The sequence below is a fragment of the Hippocampus bargibanti genome, linkage group LG10 (assembly GCF_051943395.1).
Source record: "Hippocampus bargibanti isolate YZ-2025 linkage group LG10, ASM5194339v1, whole genome shotgun sequence".
Classification (NCBI taxonomy): Eukaryota; Metazoa; Chordata; class Actinopteri; order Syngnathiformes; family Syngnathidae; genus Hippocampus; species Hippocampus bargibanti.
This window is the reverse complement of record NC_142743.1, coordinates 18593620-18613100: the sequence shown is the minus strand read 5'-3', so window position 1 is coordinate 18613100 and position 19481 is coordinate 18593620. Positions and strand designations below refer to the sequence as shown.

At 40.6% G+C, this 19481-nt stretch overlaps 2 protein-coding genes across 2 annotated transcripts; both read right to left on the bottom strand.

Annotated features, from left to right (window-relative positions):
• Window positions 1-263: 263 nt before the first annotated feature.
• Window positions 264-14072, bottom strand: smc2 (structural maintenance of chromosomes 2). The gene is made up of 25 exons (XM_089007030.1): window positions 13789-14072; window positions 13530-13679; window positions 13027-13149; window positions 12912-12950; window positions 12737-12847; window positions 12611-12655; window positions 12047-12280; window positions 11623-11772; window positions 11283-11516; window positions 11031-11190; window positions 10840-10957; window positions 10584-10722; window positions 9733-9852; window positions 9455-9659; window positions 9038-9173; window positions 8818-8942; window positions 8550-8743; window positions 8334-8477; window positions 6793-6867; window positions 5503-5622; window positions 5231-5431; window positions 3859-3975; window positions 3549-3709; window positions 1826-1973; window positions 264-1748 (listed from the first exon to the last, which is right to left on the bottom strand). Exons 1-25 carry the CDS (start codon window positions 13954-13956, stop codon window positions 1602-1604), a joined length of 3564 nt encoding a protein of 1187 aa, XP_088863156.1. The 5' UTR covers window positions 13957-14072; the 3' UTR covers window positions 264-1601.
• Window positions 14073-16552: 2480 nt separating this feature from the next.
• On the bottom strand, window positions 16553-18132 carry exoc1l (exocyst complex component 1 like). The gene is made up of 3 exons (XM_089006690.1): window positions 17997-18132; window positions 17487-17668; window positions 16553-16934 (listed from the first exon to the last, which is right to left on the bottom strand). Exons 1-3 carry the CDS (start codon window positions 18115-18117, stop codon window positions 16665-16667), a joined length of 573 nt encoding a protein of 190 aa, XP_088862816.1. The 5' UTR covers window positions 18118-18132; the 3' UTR covers window positions 16553-16664.
• Between the last annotated feature and the right edge of the window lie 1349 nt (window positions 18133-19481).

Below are 19481 nucleotides of genomic sequence, written 5' to 3'. Positions count from 1 at the left end.
TGTATAGCATACAGTGAGACCTCAACTTACAGACGCCTCAACTTACAAACTTTTTGTCTTACAAACGTCAAATTTATGAAAATTAAACCTTATAATAAGCACTATTTTCATAATACACACCCACCACGGCTGGCGAAGTGATCTTCGGCGGAAGCACACGAACGAACAGCACCAGAGATTAAGTTACCAACAGTCCTTATTGAAGGTGACTCTCCTTCCATAAGCCATCAACGACCATCAAAAAGGTAAATACAACTTTATTTTACAGCACAGTTTATTTCTTTAATTACAGTCCTCATGTAATGCGCCTCTCTTTCCAAACAGCAATTCCCTTTGACCTTCGACCTCCAACGCCATTCCATCAAGCCATAAATGACCATAACAAATGTAAATAAAGTGACTTTATGATACAATGCAATGTATTTCTTTCATTACAATACATTGCTTATGGAATTTGAGTAGTGTTCTTAGACGTGATTGCAAATGGTTGTTTGTCTCAGAGTGCCCTTCAATTGGATCGCAACTGGTGTCCCGCAACTACTGCCCAAAGACAGCTAGGATAAACTCCGATACGACCCGCAATCTTTTATCTTGAACATGTAATCTTGAATCTTGTTCATGTCTATGCTGCTGAACACAAAATGAGTCCCAAGTTTAAAAACGAAGCAATAGGTACAAACCAATATTTTATTAAGTACTCTAATACGTCTGTGTAAACTCTCAGTCATACAGGAGTGGTCCATCGATGAAAAGGATTCTTCAGCCGTCATCTGTACTTCTTGAAGCTGTCAGACGTTTCGCTTCTTATCCAAAATGCTTCTTCAGCGAATTAAAGTCTTGCTTTGACAAAGAGGTTAAAATCTTAGCGAAAGAAAATCGATGGTTTGAAAGGGGAGTAAAAGAAGCTATTTTCATAAAACAGCAAAATCCTTCACTCAACCGCCATGGTGGGGTGAGGTTCAATTTGGATCGTTCGTACAACAGACTGCTTAGGCAACATAGGCTTAGTTATGCTGATGAGGTGATACGAGAGCAAATGGGGCAATCAGGCCAGTCGTAGACCTCACACTCAGGCAGGACAATAGAAGTAATCAGTCAGGACAATAGAAATAATCGCCATGATGGGGTGAGGTTCATTTTGGATCGATCAGTGTAGCCGCAGGGAGTAGTCCTCAGCTCCCCCAACCTGAGAGCAGGGACCAATCATAGAGTCCGGCACCGCCACGTCTGGATAGTAGGGATATATATCGGGCCGAAACTACCAGCAAGACTTTAGTTCGCTGACGAAGCATCTTGGATAAGAAGCGAAACGTCCGACACCTTCAAAGAAGTACAGATGACGGCTGAAGAAACCTTTTCACCGATAAGTACTTTGATGTATTTGCATAAAAAAACAAGACACGTGAAGCAAAGAAAGAAGCAAGGAATATCGAAAGATGAAACAGTCATAATTTTGAAGTTATGTTAAACATAACAGAGCTAATGACAATCGATGATAGCAAATAGGTTGTTTGTTTCCATGATTCATGCAAAAAAATAAAAATAAAGAGCAATATACAAGGTGTGAAGATAATCTTCCAAGCGACTTAATCCGCCAGACTTTAAACCATGTCTTGTCGTGCGTGACCTTTGGTGTTTCTCTGACTGAGGGCAGTGCGTGACACCGTGGACATGCCATCTACAAACTTGGTCTTGAAAAGGACATTGGCGTTGGTGAACATGCCATCCTTGAGCGAGACCACCACAAACTGTTAAAAGAGTGTTTACAAACAGAACGTCATCATCATGGCAGAATTCATGCGGCCATTTTGAACACGGTTCCAACCTGTGAATGTGTAAAATGCCTTCGCAGCATCTGCCCGATGTTTTGCGTGTGCGAGAGGTCCAGCGCGGCATCCACCTCATCTAAGATGTAAATGGGAGCGGGCTTGAAGAGCAGCATGGCGAGGATCAGCGACAAGGCCACCAGCGATCTTAAAGACAGTAGTTTGATATTAACAGTGTCTGAAATAACATCTGCTCGGACGCCCGGGGCGTGCAACTTTTACGTCGGGCGTACAACTTATAAAACGTCTCTGCCCAGGTGGCCGACAACTTCTTCAAGGGGAAAAAAAAAACAAAAAACAAAGGTTCGTTTGTCAATTTGCATACTCGGCACGGCAGCCAATCAGAAGCCTGCTTCCTGCTTCGGACTTTCCCCAAGCGTTATAAGGTCGTGCATTTGAATATCATTTTCCAAAGAAGATGTACAGAACCTCAGCCCCAGAAGAAAGATTCAAAAGAAGCAACACACTTTATGACACTATAAAACATAAATGTACATTATCCCGTAACTGTAAAGTGTCCTTGAGAGTTTTGAAAGGCGCTTAGAAAAAAGAGTTCAAGTGGCTTGTAGCAGACAACGCAACGCAAACATTGCATTGTGCACTATGACAAACAGTGTATGGACAAACGACAACTGCAGCAAAATCTTCAGCAAGGGATATTTACCATAAATTAAAAGACAACCGACGTCTCCGGACAAGTTGTGTCCATAATTTGTAAAATGTCTTCAAATGACTTCGACTGAGCTTATTTTACAAAGATTCCACCGCATATAGCTATATTTTGCGTTTTAAGACTCGCGTTGAATATTCAGGAAGTCTTGTTTTTGAGTTGGTGACGAATCCGTGGCGTCACTGAAGGAACGCCCCTGACCGAAAAAAAAGACACATTGTAGCAGTCCTTCCATCACGTCAATGTATTTTGCTGTACTTGTTTGGTCTGAAAAGCTCGTGTTGCACCAAAAAGTCGCCAGAAGAGGGAGTCCAAGCTCCATATAAGGAATTTATCAGCCTGTGGAAACGGAGGTGGCCACAGGAGGTCGCTATTTTATGCCTCTTTTTTTGGGTGAGACATTTCCCCCCAATGTTCCCTCAAAATGGCACGGAATTAATTCTTTAATCGATTGCAAACATGTATGCTTTCCCCTTCAGAACTATTTGAATCGTATTCATAACTAGATGTGTAACAAGAAAGCATATTCTCCGAATCTGAAGCCATTGTTTTGATTCTCCAGCAATGCAAGACGTATTGCCGTGACATCACAAACTGGGGGCGGGACTTTCTGAAAATGCCCAATTCGCAGCTTAATTTTTTGCATATTTTGGACACGTTAAGTCATTTTTATTGGTGTTTTGCATTTGAATAAAAATATCATACTGCGTGTTTTGGGTATTTTAGATGCTATAAAACGTTTTCTCATGTCAGGAAACAAAAAAGTGATGTCGGTTGTCCTTTAAGCAAGGGAACATTTGTGGTAGGTACATCTTTAATTTAAAAAAAATCCTTCATGCTTTGCAACACTTTTTTTTCTCTTTTTTTGCGATTAGTCGTCTTATTGCGTTTCAAGTTGTGAAAAATGGGGCAGGCAACTTTATGGCCAGGCAGGCAACTTTTCAGAGTTGTCTGCCCTGGTGTCCGCTAACTTCTTGTCATGAGTTTCAGACACTGATATTACAAACAAGAAAAAAAGGAAAGAATTTGTGAGATTAAGTTCTTGTGCTTACTTTTGGCCCCCACTCAGTTCAGACAAGTTGTCCTTCCAGATATTGCCCAGAGCAACTTTGAACTCCAGACCGTCCAGGGCGCCGCAACCCTCCGGTGGGGCGAGCTTAGCCGAAGCTCCGGGCAACAGGGAGGAGAAGATGGAACCAAAGTCCTTGTTGACCTGGCAAATCAAAGTCAAAGTCAGCTTTATTGTCGAATATGCATGACATACAGCACAGATGAAATTACGTGCAAGGCACTTATAATGACTTTAACAAACATAATAAACACGAAAGCGCCAATTTGCCAGGAGAGAGATGGTGAGCTAACCTTTTGCCAGGCCACATTGAGAGCCACATTCTTCTTCTGGTCCAGCTCTTCAATGGTTTGTAGGATCTTGGCCTTGTCGTTCTCCACGATCCGCTTCTTCTTCATCAGGTCGTTGTACTGCACACGAGGGCAATCAAACAGTGATTTTTAACTCATTCGCTGCCATTCAAGAATTTATTCGGGATTCCCTTTTTTTTTGCAGGAGGGTGAAGATCAAGTCTATGTCGATCTTATGTGTGAATTTCAGAACTGTAGGTAATGTATTTCCCTCCCACAAGGGAGCAACCGTTGTGTATTGCTAAAAAAAATGCACCTTCCAATCACCCCTTGAAGAACATAGGAGGCAGGCAATGTAAATACCGTATTTATACGAGTATAACGTGCATAATACGCACCTCTAATTTTCAATGAAAAATCGGTATAAAAATGTGTTTCATTTTTTCTCAGTTCAGACCAAGCATTGTAATAAAAATCATGTATTGACAATGTAAACACTGAATCAAAACTCTGGATATAAATCTAAATAAATGTAGTTTTGTCATCAAAAGTATTTTTTCTATTGTTGTTTCATCAAAATAAACAACTGTCCAGGTGATTGAGATGTCACTTGAAGTAAAAAATTTGGTCCTTCATCACCAAAAAACTCATTTTCGCAGCTTTTTGGGGAAAAACTGGGCATTTTACCTGTAATCGCCTAATTTTAACAGCCGATATTTCCAGAACCAAATCAGCTAGAAATGAACTTTTTTTTTCGAATGAAAGAAGAGAGTCTAAGGCACAGGTGTCAAGGTCAAGGCCCGCGGGCCAAATGCGGCCCGCCACATCATTTTTTTCGGCCCGCGAAAGCAAATCAAACTTGTTAAATTCCATGATGATTGCTAAAATCTGAGCCAAAATTTCATATTTTTGGATGTCAACCACAATAAAAGTCATTATTCTTGGCTTCAGATTTGAAAACGAGTTATTCATTAATTTGCTGTGTGCTCTATATGTAATATTTGAAGGGATTTAAACATTCTAATGGGTTCCGCTAATTCATAACGGCCCTCGAGAGGAAACCATAACAACAATGTGGCCCGCGGCAAAAAATTACTTTGACACCCCTGGTCTAAGGTTTCTAACACTGCATTGATTCTTGATGTAGTCCTAACACTCAATATTTTGTGGGTCCTGCAATTTGAGTGAAAATGACGAAAAACCCTTGGCACCGGAGTGGGCACATTTTTGCACATGTCTGGCAATGGATGAGTTAAATACTTTTCTCTCAATAATGCCATATTGCCAGCCGGTCTGGAATAAATCATCCATGCCAAATTGAGGAAAACCGTACTCCTAAGACCGTTCTCTACATTTTCCCTTTGTGTTGTCTCACCCGTTCCTCTGCCTCGTTGAGCATGTTCATGGCCCGCTTGTTGACATTCCTCTCCAGCTTGCTGGTAGTCTCCTGGAGCTTTTTGAGACGCTGGCCGGCCTCGCGCGGGTTGTTGGTCTTGAAGTCGTAGGAGGAGTTGGGCCTCCCGAAGTGCTGACGTTCAGACTGGATCCAGTCATGCTCCTCCAGCATCCGGGCAACCTGTTTGGAAGAATGCAGAAGTGGTGTGTGCCAAGCTAACAAATGACGCACGCGAATGGATGCTTGTTTACCTCGCCTGCTGCATTTTGACTGTCTTTGTGGTGTTTACTGATGTTGTGTTCCAATTCCTTGATCTTTAATTGGGCTTCGTTGTTCTGCTCTCGTATCTTGTCAGCTTCTGTGGTTTTACCCTAAATTATTCAGAGACAGACACAACCACTTCATGAAGCACATTAAAGGAGGGAGGGAAAGTAGAGGAGCGCTGTCAATTTTACCCAATACTTCTTTCGGAAAGTTATTGAGACAGTAATTCTTAACCATGGGCTTTAAAGGACAACCGACATCACTTTTGTGTTTCCTAACTGACGTCAGAAAAACGTTTTATAGCATCTAAAATACCCAAAACACGCACTATGATATTTTTTAGTCAAATGCAAAACACCAATAAAAATGACTTAAAGTGTCTAAAAAGTACAGTAAAGTCTCGTTATATCGATATCGGATATATCGATAGTCCCGGCGATACAGTTTATGCACGCACGGAGAAAATTACATGCAAACAGGGTCGGATATATCGATAGTCCCGGTTATATCGATATTTTTTCGGACTCCCTTGAATATCGATATAACGAGACTTTACTGTACTTCAATTTGAAACCGGAAGTGGCCAGTTTCAGAAGGTCCTGCCTCCTTGTTCGTGACATCACGCCAGGACGTCTTGTCTTGCTTTAAATTCAAAACAATGGCTTCAGATTCGGAGAATATGCTTTCTTGGTACTCATCCAGTTATGAATATGATTCAAATAGTTCTGAAGAGGATAGCATCAATATTTGCAATTGATTAAAGAAGTCCTTCCGTCTCATTTTGAGGTGTCTGGACTCCAATGTAACACCCAGAAAAGGCACAAGATGACAAAGTCCGTGGAAACGGGCTGATAAATTCCTCACAATTTTTGTCAGCGAATATCAAATAGATGCTCGGTGCAACACACAAGGATTCACCATCGCGTTATTTATGTGTTTTCCTTCTAATTTCGCCATCAACACGAAGTTTTCAGACCAAACAAAGTACCGCAATGAAAGGACTACTACAATGTGTCCTTTCTCGGTCAGGGGTGTTCCTTCCGTGACGTGACGTCAGGACTCGTCACCAACTTAAAAACAAGACTTCCGGAATATTCAGCGCGAGTCTTAAAACGGAAAATATAGCTAGATGCGGTGGAATGTTTGTAAAATATGCTCAGTAAAAGTCACTTGAAGCGATTTTACAAATTATGGACACAACTTGTCGGGAGGCGTCGGTTGTCTTTTAAAACACCCCTAGGATGATATTTAACAGAAATCCAAAAACAAATGTTCACCTTTATTTCTTTGAACTGAGCCATGATGGCATCCTTCTGCTTGGAGAGTTCCTCCTGGGCCTTTCGAACGGCCTCCTGCACAACAACAAACACGATTTGACGACATGCATACCTGCCAACTTCTGAAACCAGAAAAGCCCAGAAATACGGTCCAGGACAAAGTCCTGGTCAGGCGGTCTGGGAGGCTTTGACCGTAACCGTAATTTTCATTTATAAACCGTAACCTGGAATGGGATAATAGAAAACTGTACTCTTTACGGCAAAACCGGAGTAGTTATCCTGTGACTGAAAAGTGACCTTGAGAGTTTTGAAAGGCGCTTATAAATAAAATGTCAGTGTTATTATTATTATTAGTTGGCAGGTATGCACATGCTGTGTACCAGAAGAATTCAGTGTCATTAAATCACATATACAAAGTGAAATATAGTGCAGTGAGAGGAGTATGATATATTTGATTTTTAATTTCTTGGGGCAAAACGAGTTCTTAAGTTGGTCTGGTACCTTGATTCAAAATAATGGTTCACAGATTTTTTTCATCACCAACGTGCTCTGAAGGCCAACTTCAAATTAAAAGCCTGGCAAATAATACATACGAATCAATTCAATAGCCTTGGGAGGCTTTTATGTTTCAACTGGCCTTCACGGCACACGTTGGGATGTTCCCGTAATCACGACCTCGATTCCCGTGTCACGCCGTCAATTAGACCAAAATGTCACCTACCAATATTTCAATCCAGGAAAAAAACAAATTTGCAGTGTTTGTAGCATTTCATACTTGTTGCATTTTTGTTTTGTAGTTGATCTATGTGGTTTTTAGTTTCTTTGTGTGTGAGCGTTTGACCCAGTCGGCCACCATAAAGAACAATGAAAGCATAATATTGATAATAACAATAATAATAATAATAATAAATTTAATTTATAAGCGCTTTTCAAAACTCTCAAGGTCACTTCAGTCACAGGATAAGTAAGAAACTCAGATAGAAAGCTAGCTAGCTAGCTAATAGATAGCCAATAGCTAGCTAGCGATATAGCTAATATGTTCCTATAAGAGTGAAGAATGTCAGCATGCACCATCAGGAACACAAATAACACATTTCACTTAAATATAAATGATTGACTCGTTTTATTTTTAGATACCGGTAATTTTTTTTTTTGTTGTTGAAAATGTGCATAGTAGCAAACGGTACTTTCATGTCTGGAAAAATCCCCCTCTTTGCTCGCAACAAATTATTTATTCATGAATCTACTTATATATTTACTTGTTTGTTTATTTGTTTCTTTATTTGGCAGCGATCTAAAAACGTAGGAACACGTTTGTAGTCTTCATCCATTCGAAGCACTCTAAATCTTAGCAGAAATATATTTTAAGCGATGACTTGATTATTCCATAGAATTTTAAGCAGGACACTCAAAGACTAAATAGCTGCAGCTCTAATTCATTCTAAATGTCAACATCGGGTTCATGCTCAATCATTCTGTCATGTAACTGCTTCATCTTGCGTTGAAATCACTCTGATTACTGTTGGACAATCCGAACGTACCTTGTTCTGCGAAACAGTGCAGGCCATGCTGTTGATCTGCTCCTTGATGACCTTTGTGGCCTCATCCGCAGCTTGAATCTGCTTTTCATAACCCGCCTGCTCCCGCTGCAGCTCCTCCAGCTCAAGTGCCACCGCATCAAAGGCCTACCAACGCAGACACCAACCAGTTGTCCAGAAATGGATTTGGGGATGTTTGAGTGTGATATGTTCGTGTACCTGTTGTTTCTGTTTGAGCTTCTCGTTGAAGGCATCAGCTTTGGCTTTGGCTGCATTTAGTTTTTGCTGGGCGGCTTTCAGGTCCTTCTCCCTCTCCGCTTCTGCGTTCTTCATCTTATTCTCCAGCACCTTGAACTTCTCCTCCGCCCGCTTCTGCACTTCCTTGGTGACACGTAGAGTCTCCTCGCTCTCCTCTGGTTGGACAACATGTACACGGTAAGAAAAACGAGTATGGTCAAGAAGGTGCATCGTTTGGAATGCGCCCAACCGATGGCTTTGCGCAGCCTCTCAAGCTCCTCTTGCTGCTGGTGGAAGGTGCTCTGCTGCAGCTTGGCCTGCAAAATCTGCTCTTCCTCCACTTTCAACTCATGCTGCTGTTTCAGATGACGATATCTGTAAAAATCAAGCGCAGGACAGAACAGTTTGAGAACTGAACCAATTTCTAATGAGCGATGAGAACATCCTCGTCCAATTTGGAGGATCATTACTTCTCGGCAGTTTCCTTTAAGCTGGCCAGTTGTTGCTCAGTATCCCTCAACTGGGCTTCCTTTTCATTCAAGTTGCTCTGAACTTCCTTCACCTCCTGCAGGCTGCTTAGGACTGACGCGGACTGTGAACGAGCGCCTGTAAACAGGAAAGGAACAAAACATTTGGAACACCTGCATTATCTTATCAGTTCATATATAATGATTGGATCAAAAAGTTCTTGTGAGAGATTAATTTGCTTGTACTTACAAATTGTTGCAAACGAAATATCAAGCATTTTGATTATCTTGACTGATTAACTTTGTGTTGAATCAAAATGAGACTTTTGCAAACATGTCTCCCAAATAAGGCACACATAAGCTGAGCAACAACCTGTGCGTGTGTGTGCGTGTGTGTGTGTGCTTCTACATTGCTCTCACCTCCACTCAGAGTTCCCTGTGGGTCAAAAACATCTCCTCCAAGAGTGACAGTCTTGGTTAGCACCTGTTTATCAAAAGCCACTTTCTTGGCGTTGTCCAGAGTGTCACACACTAGGGTGGAGCCAAACACATACTCCATGGCTTTGCGCACTTCCGGCTCATAGCCCACCAAGGATAGAGCTTTGTGGACGTTGTCTTCTCCCACCTGACAGAGGAGATGGACAATCTCTTAAGGACAGACGAGTTGATGACACACGAGAAAGAGTTGATTTGCTCACCAGGCTCTTTGCAGTATTGACCACTCTGTCATTCAAGGTTTTGGCAGAGATCTTGTTCAGGGGAATGATGGTATACCTCCGTTGCAGCTCCCCCTTTTCCAGCAGCTTCTTACCTGTCACCTACACAGACACACAGATTCCCGTGAAAGAGTTCAAGATGAGAAGCTGAATAATAATAATAATAATAATAATTTTCATTTACAGATGTTCCCCAACTGACAAACGAGATACATTCCGAACAGTCGTTTGTAAGGTGAATTCGTTCATAAGTTGCTTCAGTGCTATATTTTGTATGGAATGTATTTTTAAGGCTTATATAAGTATGTTTAAGGTTTATATAAGTATGTTTCAGGCTTGTATAAGTAACTTGTATTGGTTTGTATAGAAAAATAAACATTTAATAAAACATATGCTCTATAAAGATATGTACACCTGGAGAGAATAGTACATATGTTAGAGAGAGAGAAACACACAGTATGTCCATGTACATAATAAAATAACTAAAATGAAGTTTAACTTACTTTTCGACATACCCGCAAAAAAATATTCGTTTGTACCGTTATTCGGAACTCAAATGTTCGTAAGTGCGGGAGCGTCTGTATAAGCGCCTTTCAAAACTCTCACGGTCACTTTACAGTCACAGGATAAGTTTTTCTGTGGGTGAGCAGCCACACGCGCCAGCGTTCACTCAACCCGGAAAAACTCAAATGAATAGAAAGCTAGGTAGCTAGCCAATATAGCTAACAGATAGTTAGCTCGATAGCTTGCCAGCCAGACAGCTAATAGGTAGGCAGCTAATAGATAGCAAATAGATAGCTAGCTAGAAGTCTCCTCGCACATGGGACGCTCACCTCTGTGTCAACGACAATGTTATAAAGTCGGCCGCCAGCCACCACCTCCAACGCGGTCGCATAGGAAACATCGCGTACTGAAATCAAGTTGGCCAACAGTCCTTTCACTCTACTGCGGTCCCATCCACGTTCAGGGTCTCTGAAAGACATTTTTTTTTACTTTTTAGAACTGCAATTGAAGTACTGACTAAAATGTACATGCAAATAAATGCCTCACTCTTTCTTCTCCTCGCACAGCTCCATTCGTGTAACTTACTTGTAGTCAAAGCGAAGGTTTGGGAAACGAGACACAAGCCGCTCGTATTTCTCTTTTAGACTTGCTACCTCTCTGGATAGCTGTCTTTTCTTTTCCAGAAGACTTTCCTCCTTCCCATCTGCATAAAGCACACATTGTTCAAAAAATAATAATACAGCAGCTGCCAAGATCATAAAATCCTGATGCGATACCTTCATATTTGAGTTTAGCAAGCTCAGCCTCTAATTTCGCCTTGCTGTTTTTGATAACCTTCAGACTATCCTGATCCTTCTTGTAGCCGCTGTCCATATTTTTCACCTCGGCCTGCTTGGTCTTCAGCTCGGCTTGGGCGTGCTTCAATGTCATTTGGGCCTTTAACGAAAGGAGAGAAGCTGCCCATTTAAGACATCTTTGACCAAATAAAGTGAGAGAACAGTTCCCTGGGTACTGTTGAAGTCTCTCACCTGCTTGGCTTCAGTGTCAGCCTTGCTCATGTCATTTTTACAGGCCATCATTTGACCGGCCAGCGTAGCTTCCTCTCCATCCTCATTGGTGGACAGGCCAGCAGACACGGCCTTAAAATGTTGCTCAGCAGCCTCAAGGGCAGCACCATCCTGCTGGCCTTCCTCTTTTAGAGCTTGAAGCTGCTCTGTCAACTTAGACACCTCTTTTTCTTTCACCACCAGCATTTTCTTGTCCTTTAAATAAAATATGATTAGGAGGTAAAACACACCGCTCGGCTGTTAGATCATTATTAACTTCATGTGGATGGCTAAGCATTTGAAAGGACGTCTTGATACCGACCTCCTGCATATTCTTGACAAGTTCCGCCTGTTTTTTGGTTTCATCCTCTAAGTTCTGTTTTTTCACATCAAGAGCACTCTGAGCTTTCGCATCCACACGCTGCACGTCGGCTAGCGTTTCCTCCAGAGATTTTAGCACACTGTTCACCTCCTAAACATTAGCAAAACAGGAAGGTCAACTTTGCAGACAATTTGAGGAGTTTATACTTTAGGTGTTGCACACACACACACAACGAAATGGAACATGAGTGAGCTATTCATTTTCAGTCAATAAAGACTCAAAAATATCAAATACAATGGAACATCCAAAGCTGAAAATGAAAACTACTAAAATCAAAAAAACAAAAGCATAATGCATGCCCAGAATGGATGCTTTTTTTTTCTGAGGCCTATTTCTCAGAATGGAAAACTGTATGCGGGCATACCTGGTCTCTTTTGTCTTTGAGTTCCTGAATCTGCACAGACAGCTCACGGACTTTGTTTTCGTTCTCAGTCAGGGTGGCTTGCATCTCGGCGATGTTGTTCTGCATCACTTTCAGATTCTCAGCAGACTTCAGTTTGGTCTCCTCGGCACACAAGAACTGCCAGGCCACGTAAAGGCGAGACAAGTGCTCGATCTCACGCATTAGTTTTTGGTACTCCAGGTAAGACGATCGCTCCTGCAGGGTTCATGCATTTTGTTCAGTGAGAGCTATGCAATTATTTAACCTTTTAGCACATATGTGGGTGAAGAAATAAAGGTAAGGCGAGACGAATAAAGGTACATCCAATCCAAATTCACAATAAGACACCAGCGCGATAACCAAATAGTTTGAAAGAAAGAAGAAATGAATGCATCGGTTTAAAAAGCTCCGGATAAGCGAGGGTGGGGTTACAAATGTGTGTGTCTGTGTGGGGGGGACCTACTCAAATAAGTGCCCAACACTTATTAATTAAAGACTTTAAAACATTAGCATTTTGTTGTGAGTGTATGGTGTGAGCGAACATACCTCAAGTAATTTCTGCATGGTTGGAGTAATTTCCTCATCTAAAATCTGAAAAATTAAAAGTGTAAAAGACAACGCACTTTCTTTGTATTTTACAGTACAGTGTCAAAGTTTTGGGAGAAAACATACAGTGTAGATCTCTTTCAGCTTGGCCTCCTTCTTCTCAATGGTCTTCTGTGCGCTAATCTTTTTGCATTCATACATTCTGGTCCCTGCAGCTTCCTCGATCATGGCAAGAATCTGTAAGAGAATAATAACATTTACTCCTTTATACCACAATTGTTTGGACATGTTCGGACATTACCTCTGGGGGCTTCATATTCAAAACGCTGGTGATCCTTCCCTAAATATTTAAGCAAAATACATGTTGGCATCTCAAAATAAATGAAATAAAAGGGAAAAGTGCACAGAAGGCTGACCTGCATGATGAGAAAATGAGGATTGTTGACATTGAGGCCAACAGAACAGAACAAGTCCTGGACTCTGGTGTTGTTAGCGTTCACTCCATTGATGAGATACTTGTTTCGCCCACCAATTACAACCTTAAAAACACAGTTAAGACACGATTATGTACAAGGTTAACAATATTCGACCTTAGAATCAAATTTCAGCATTAATCTAAACCTTTTCAGATTAACTTAATTTGATTATCACATGACCAAATATTTGTGTCTTTTTTGCCGTCTTAAGAATGATGCACAAATGCAAATAGCACGATGAAGAGGACTGTTCGTGTGTCTTCGTGTTTATTATGTTTGTTAAAGTCATAAGTGGCTTGCACGCTGGGTTCGAGAGGACAGTAATTTAATCTGTGCTGTATGTCATGCACGTTAGCATATTTGACAATAAAGCCGACTTCGACTTTGAAAATTTCTAAGTTTAATTCATGTTACCTACTGTATACAGTTGTGGTTCGACTGACCTGTCTGGTGACTGTGATCTCATCATGTATTTCAAAGCCCAAAGGACTTTGGCTTTTGTTTGCGTTGTCAAATATGATGGACACAGTGGCCTTGGTGATACCTCCTTGTCCATGTTTGTAGACCAGGTCCTGTAGGTTGGAGGCTCGAACCTTTCCGGTGGTGGGACGACGAATTTATTAGCACCCGTGCACGCACAGTCATACAACGCATCAAATGTCACACTGGTAACTTTGAGAATGATCCCTAAATGCCACTTACGTGAGTGAGGTTTGTAATGCCCAAGAGAAAACATATGGAGTCCAAAATGTTCGACTTGCCGCTACCGTTCAGCCCGGTGATGGCGTTGAAGAGCGGGTCGAAACCATTGATTTCAGTCCTTTGTGCGTAGGATTTGAACCCTTCGATGATAATCGACTTGATGTGCATCTCGAAGCAGCCCCTTCGATTGTGCCTTCAGAAAACGAGTCGTACTTTCGGCCAAAAAATAACAAGTTCAATTTTTTATAGTGAGTATATTCGACAACGCTGTTGCTATAACTTGAAATTTGGCGCCAGTGAAAGAACCACATGACCCTCTATCTGCGCCGGTACCTAAAGGACCACAAGTAGAGAGTTTTATCCATCATGACACAACCGAGAAAAAAGTGAGGAACCATTTTAATTTAATCGTTAAAACTTTAATGCGAAACTATGTAATTAATTCTTCTTGGGTGTTTATTTTAGCTTGTATTTGTCAGGCATATTTTAGGGCAGCTAAACGTAGTTTCGACTGCTGTCAAGTGACGTGCCTACAAGACAGCCATGTTGGAAGGGACAATTTTCCACCAAAAGCATTAGATTTGCAGTGAAAATGAGTCGTGAATTACTGAATGCTCAACCAAATATAATCGTTACGTTTATTTATTTATTTTTGTCTGTTCCAAATATGTGTTTCGTACTCGATTTTTTTTATGCATGCATAACAGGAATACCTGTACTGTACATCCATAACTTGGCCCCTCCGAGCAAAGAACGCAATTCAAAAGGCGGGTGTCGTATCTGCCGACATTCTTATCTGTAATCTTGATGTTGCACGCGCAATAGTGAATGAATGAAGTGTGGTTCGCATTACAAGATCACTACTTTGTTTTGAGGGCGTATTATTATTAGTATTATTATTTTTGTTACATGCCTGGTCAAAAATGCATGTCAATGTAAATGTAAATGTATGTAAATATAATTCTTCTCACAAAACTTAAACAACTCAACTATAAATGAGTTAATCCAACTCATTTCGTCATCATTAACCATAAAAATAACAATCGCTCACCAATGCAAGAGAAATTCTAGTGGTACTACAGTATACTAAGAATACAATTCAAAATGTACAGCTCGCACTCTGGCACTGACGTCATCGTCTAAAATTATTTCTACTTGCTGTTAGAGGCGATCGTAGAGGCATTTGCATGATGAAAGGTCCGTTGCAACTATGTTAAAGTAAATATTGTCCCTCCCTTTAAGTTTTGAGGGAAAACTCTTGGGTGAACTTTCTGTCTTAATATTCCCGAGACCCAGCCTTTTTGAAACATGAGATGCTGAGATTTTAACTGTTGTTGACCATGGTGAGTTTTCCCGAAAAGATATGTACAGTAGCGCTGAAAAAGTGGTGGTGAAAGAAACCCGGCATAGAAATAATAACTCATAAATATTTTTGTTTTCTTTTTAATACAATAAAATGGCAGCAACAAGACAAAGTTAAAAGGCAGGCACCGTTGTTAATCTTTGTAAACAATGCAACAACACATCAAAACTTGAGAACTGTCAAAATTATATTTCCGGAGTTCTAAATGCCGTCCTTGTATGGTTGACAACTGTATTAATACATCAACAGGAAGAAAATGCAGAGAACAGAGGTTTGTGCTAGTTGAAACTATAAATGTGTCCCTGAGAATGGTAACAAGCCAACTTCCTCTGCTGCTCATCAAAGCAGAATTAAACCGTGAAGTACCTGTACCTGTATTATCTGAGCAGGCACACACCAGTAATAGTTTGATGTACTGTCCTCTCTCGTCTTCTTCGAAGTCTTGACAAATATACACAATCACACCTAGCAATTCAGGAAAGGGAAGTACATCATGAGATTTTACAGGAAATACATCTCACCGCTTCATGCACATACTCCATTCAATAAGTACATATCCTGTAGTGCAGTACAGTGAGCCTCGTGGTTAGGGCGCTCACTACAGAGTTCAGTTGGCCTTCTGGTGGTGGGTTCTCCAAATTCTCCCTGTCTTAACCCTGTGTTTGTCACAATTAACTCATTCACTGCCATTCCCGAATTTATTCGGGAACTGAAAATATGACGTAGAGCGCCATTCCTGAATTTGTTGGAGTTTTGTTTTTGTCTTGTTTGGGTGTCGATAAAGGGCTGGCCATGGCCTCTGGTAATGTTTTGCCCTTCCACAAGGGGCAGCATTTCCCTTTTTTCCATGTTAGCGCTTTGTTACAGTTTCAGCTTTTGTTAAAGTGCTATATAAACCGATATGTATGTATTGGGTTGCATTTTGGACAGCTTCCCTCATTTCTAACTCATATAACTCCAGACCCATATAATTTAGGAATTAACTCTTGTTTTCTGATGAAAGAAGAGAGTCTATGGTTTCTTGCGCTGCATTGAATGTTTATGTTGTCCTAAAACTCAATATTCTGTGGGTCCTGGAATTCGAGTGACAATGACAAAAACCCTGGCAGTGAATGAGTTAAGGTTCCTCCCACATTCTAAAAGTACACATTAAGGTTAAAGATTCAACATTTTATATCAGTTTGAGGGTTTGTTGATTGAAATTGCTGCTGCTGAGCCAGAACCCCATGTCAGAATTTGGAAACTCATTTTTTTTTCACATATCTATGATATGTGAGTCAACGCATGTTGTTACTTTTGCAAATTATAGACCAATCTAAATGTTTGAAAAATGGCTGCTCTCTTTGACAATACATTTTTTAAACAAATAAATGAACATGCTCTTTTTGGGGATTTGTGAAAATTGATTATTTTGAAGATACTGACACCAGCACACATGGCCTGCAATTGTCTGCTGACCAACTAAGGGTGTACCCTGACTCCCAACAAAAGTCAGCTACATTTTGACTCTCTGTCATGATTCCAGGGGCACAGGACACATGGACAGACATACCAAGTTGAATGCATAGAAACATATCTGTGATAGCACCACACAGTCTCCTCTGTTGGAATAGAATGATGTGGGCTCGATGTAGGCCCAATCAAAGTTGTCCAAGTTCAGCGACCTCTGACAGTGCTGTTCGCTGAGAGCAACCAGAGCACGCACGAATGCGTATTTGGCTGAGCAGCTGACAGCTTGTACTGTACGCACCTTGTCAAAGTGGAGCAAGAAATAGGGATCATCCTGAAGCAGAGACACATACCGTATATAAGACCCACATGTCACGTAAGATTTTAATTGTTTTTCAAACTTTTGGATTTAGAATATTATATAAAGAATTTTAAAAAGCTGATTTTTACGCAACTGTGATTTAAACAAAAGATTAAAAAAATGCATATGCAATGCCCCTCATTATATAATGTTGTTACAGGAAGTTCTATGTCTCAGAACATGAATTAATTCATAGAATTGTCAGTATTAAGCATTGGACATGATGGAATACTGCAAGTGGTCTGTATCAAAAGGTTTTCTTTTGAATCTGTTTTGTTCATTCTTTTTGCACTGAAACATCTACCACAAGTGTTTGAATGCAATTTGATGGATGTTGTACAAGCCATATTAAATGATCAAATATAATATTGGGTAATTTACAAACATAGAGTTCACACCCAAATCTGCCACACATTTTAAACAATTAATGAAAACAATCTTGTGGTCTATGCAAAACGTCCTCAGATATCGACCATCTGTTAGGTTGTTGACCGAAACGATACGGTAAGTCATTATAAAGATTACCACATCGGGGTCTCGCCCATCCACCAGAGTCAGGTCTTGCAGGGACCAGATTTCTGTCCTCCTGTAGAACTCCTGAATGCTGGAGCGTTTGGTGTGTCCCCTTTTGGATCCAGATTTAAGGGTAGTCTGTGTCATCTGGCACCGCACAATGCATAACTGCACAAGTCTTTTTTTGTTTCCAACTGCAAACATACACAACAGTTTGATACACATCAGTAAGTCCAACAATTAGCCAAGGTACAAATAAATATATTCCAAAATAAAAACCTCTTTGGCAGACAAATGTGAACCTTATTAGCTTCCATAGGTTAGAATTTCAATGTGGCAGTTGAGGCTGTTTCTTACATGGAGTACAGCCATAAAACTCCTGAAAATGGATTTCTAATGGCCGGGGAGATATAAATACAGTGTGCATGTGCATTTTATCATCATTCAGCTGTTCTTGAGATAGGAGAATAAATGTCAAAGATGCTGTTGTAATTTCAACCAGCAGCATATAATGTTTCCTACCTGAAACACAGAGAAAATGTCTTCCAATCTCCGGTTCTTCAATTTCAATAAATTCCATCAGTCTCTGTTTTGCAGGTCGGAATAAAACCCTTTGCATCTCCTCCCTCAGAAGAGACGACATCACCAGGGTGGAGAACGAACCACAGTCAAGCCTGAATAAATAAATGTGGGCAACAAATATAGCAAGATGAAATGACAACACCTGATAGCAGATGGTGGGGAGGGCAGGATGTTTGTTCTTCTCTGGTTGGTGTGTGGAAAGAGTGCTTCCTCAAGAACACACACACAAACACACACGCACATGCACTGTCCGCGCTCCACTCTGCATGACTTTAATAAGCCGTATGACAATGATCATCCTCACAATCGTTATACTTTCCCCACCAATGTTCAACAGTTATTTCTTGAATGCACATCTGGAAATACAGTAGAAAGTCTTACTTTACGAACAACAATGTATTATACAAATTAAAAAGTACTTCCAAAGTACTTTTAAATAGCAATATACAATAAAAATGATTTTTGGAAAATAAAACACATTACATGAAATAAATCAATTTAATTGAAATGCAACACAGTGATCCCTTGCTACTATGCGGTTCTCTTATTGCGGTTACAGTGCATAAACGCTCAAGGACACTTTTTGAAAATTGGTGGGCTCATTCAGTCTGGGGGATGAAATTCACGTCAGACCAGACATCTACATTTCCACTTTCGTTTCGCATATAATGCGGCGAAACTGTTCATCGGTTTTATTAGCTATCAAGCTGGCTGACTATCTAGCTAGCTAATTATTAGCTTTATGCTTATCTGGCTGGCTAGCTTTCTAGCTTGCTATCTATTAGCTATCTGGCTGGCTAGCTATCTAGCTAGTTATCTATTGGTTATATAGCTGGCTATCTATCTATTTGCTATCTATTAGCTTTCTATTAGCTAGCTAGCTCGCTTTCTATTTATTTCAGTTAGTTCCGGGTTGAGTGAACGCTGGCACATGTGGCTGCAGCTGCTCACCCACAGAAAAACTTATCCCGTGACTGTAAAGTGACCTTGAGGGTTTTGAAAGGAGCTCATAAATGAACGTGGTTTTTTATTAGATAACTCTACTTTGCGGATTTTCGCCTATCGCAGTGGCCCTGGTCTCCATTAACCATTAAAAATGAGTGATTGCTGTAAAACAGTGATGACTTAAAATGACCAAAAAATGCTTTTAACTCATTCACTGCCAGACATGTGCAAAATGTGTCCCCTCCAGTGCCAGAGCTTTTGTCATTGTCACTTTGATTCCAGGACCCACAGAATATTGACTTTTAGGACTACATAAACATTCAATGTAGTGTAAGAAACCTTAGGCTCTCTTCTTTCATCAGAAAAAAAGAGTAAATTCCTAAATTATATGGATCTGGAGTTATATGAGCTTGAAATGAGGACGGCTGTCCAAAATCCAATGCAATACATACATATTGGTTCATATAGCGCTTTAACAAC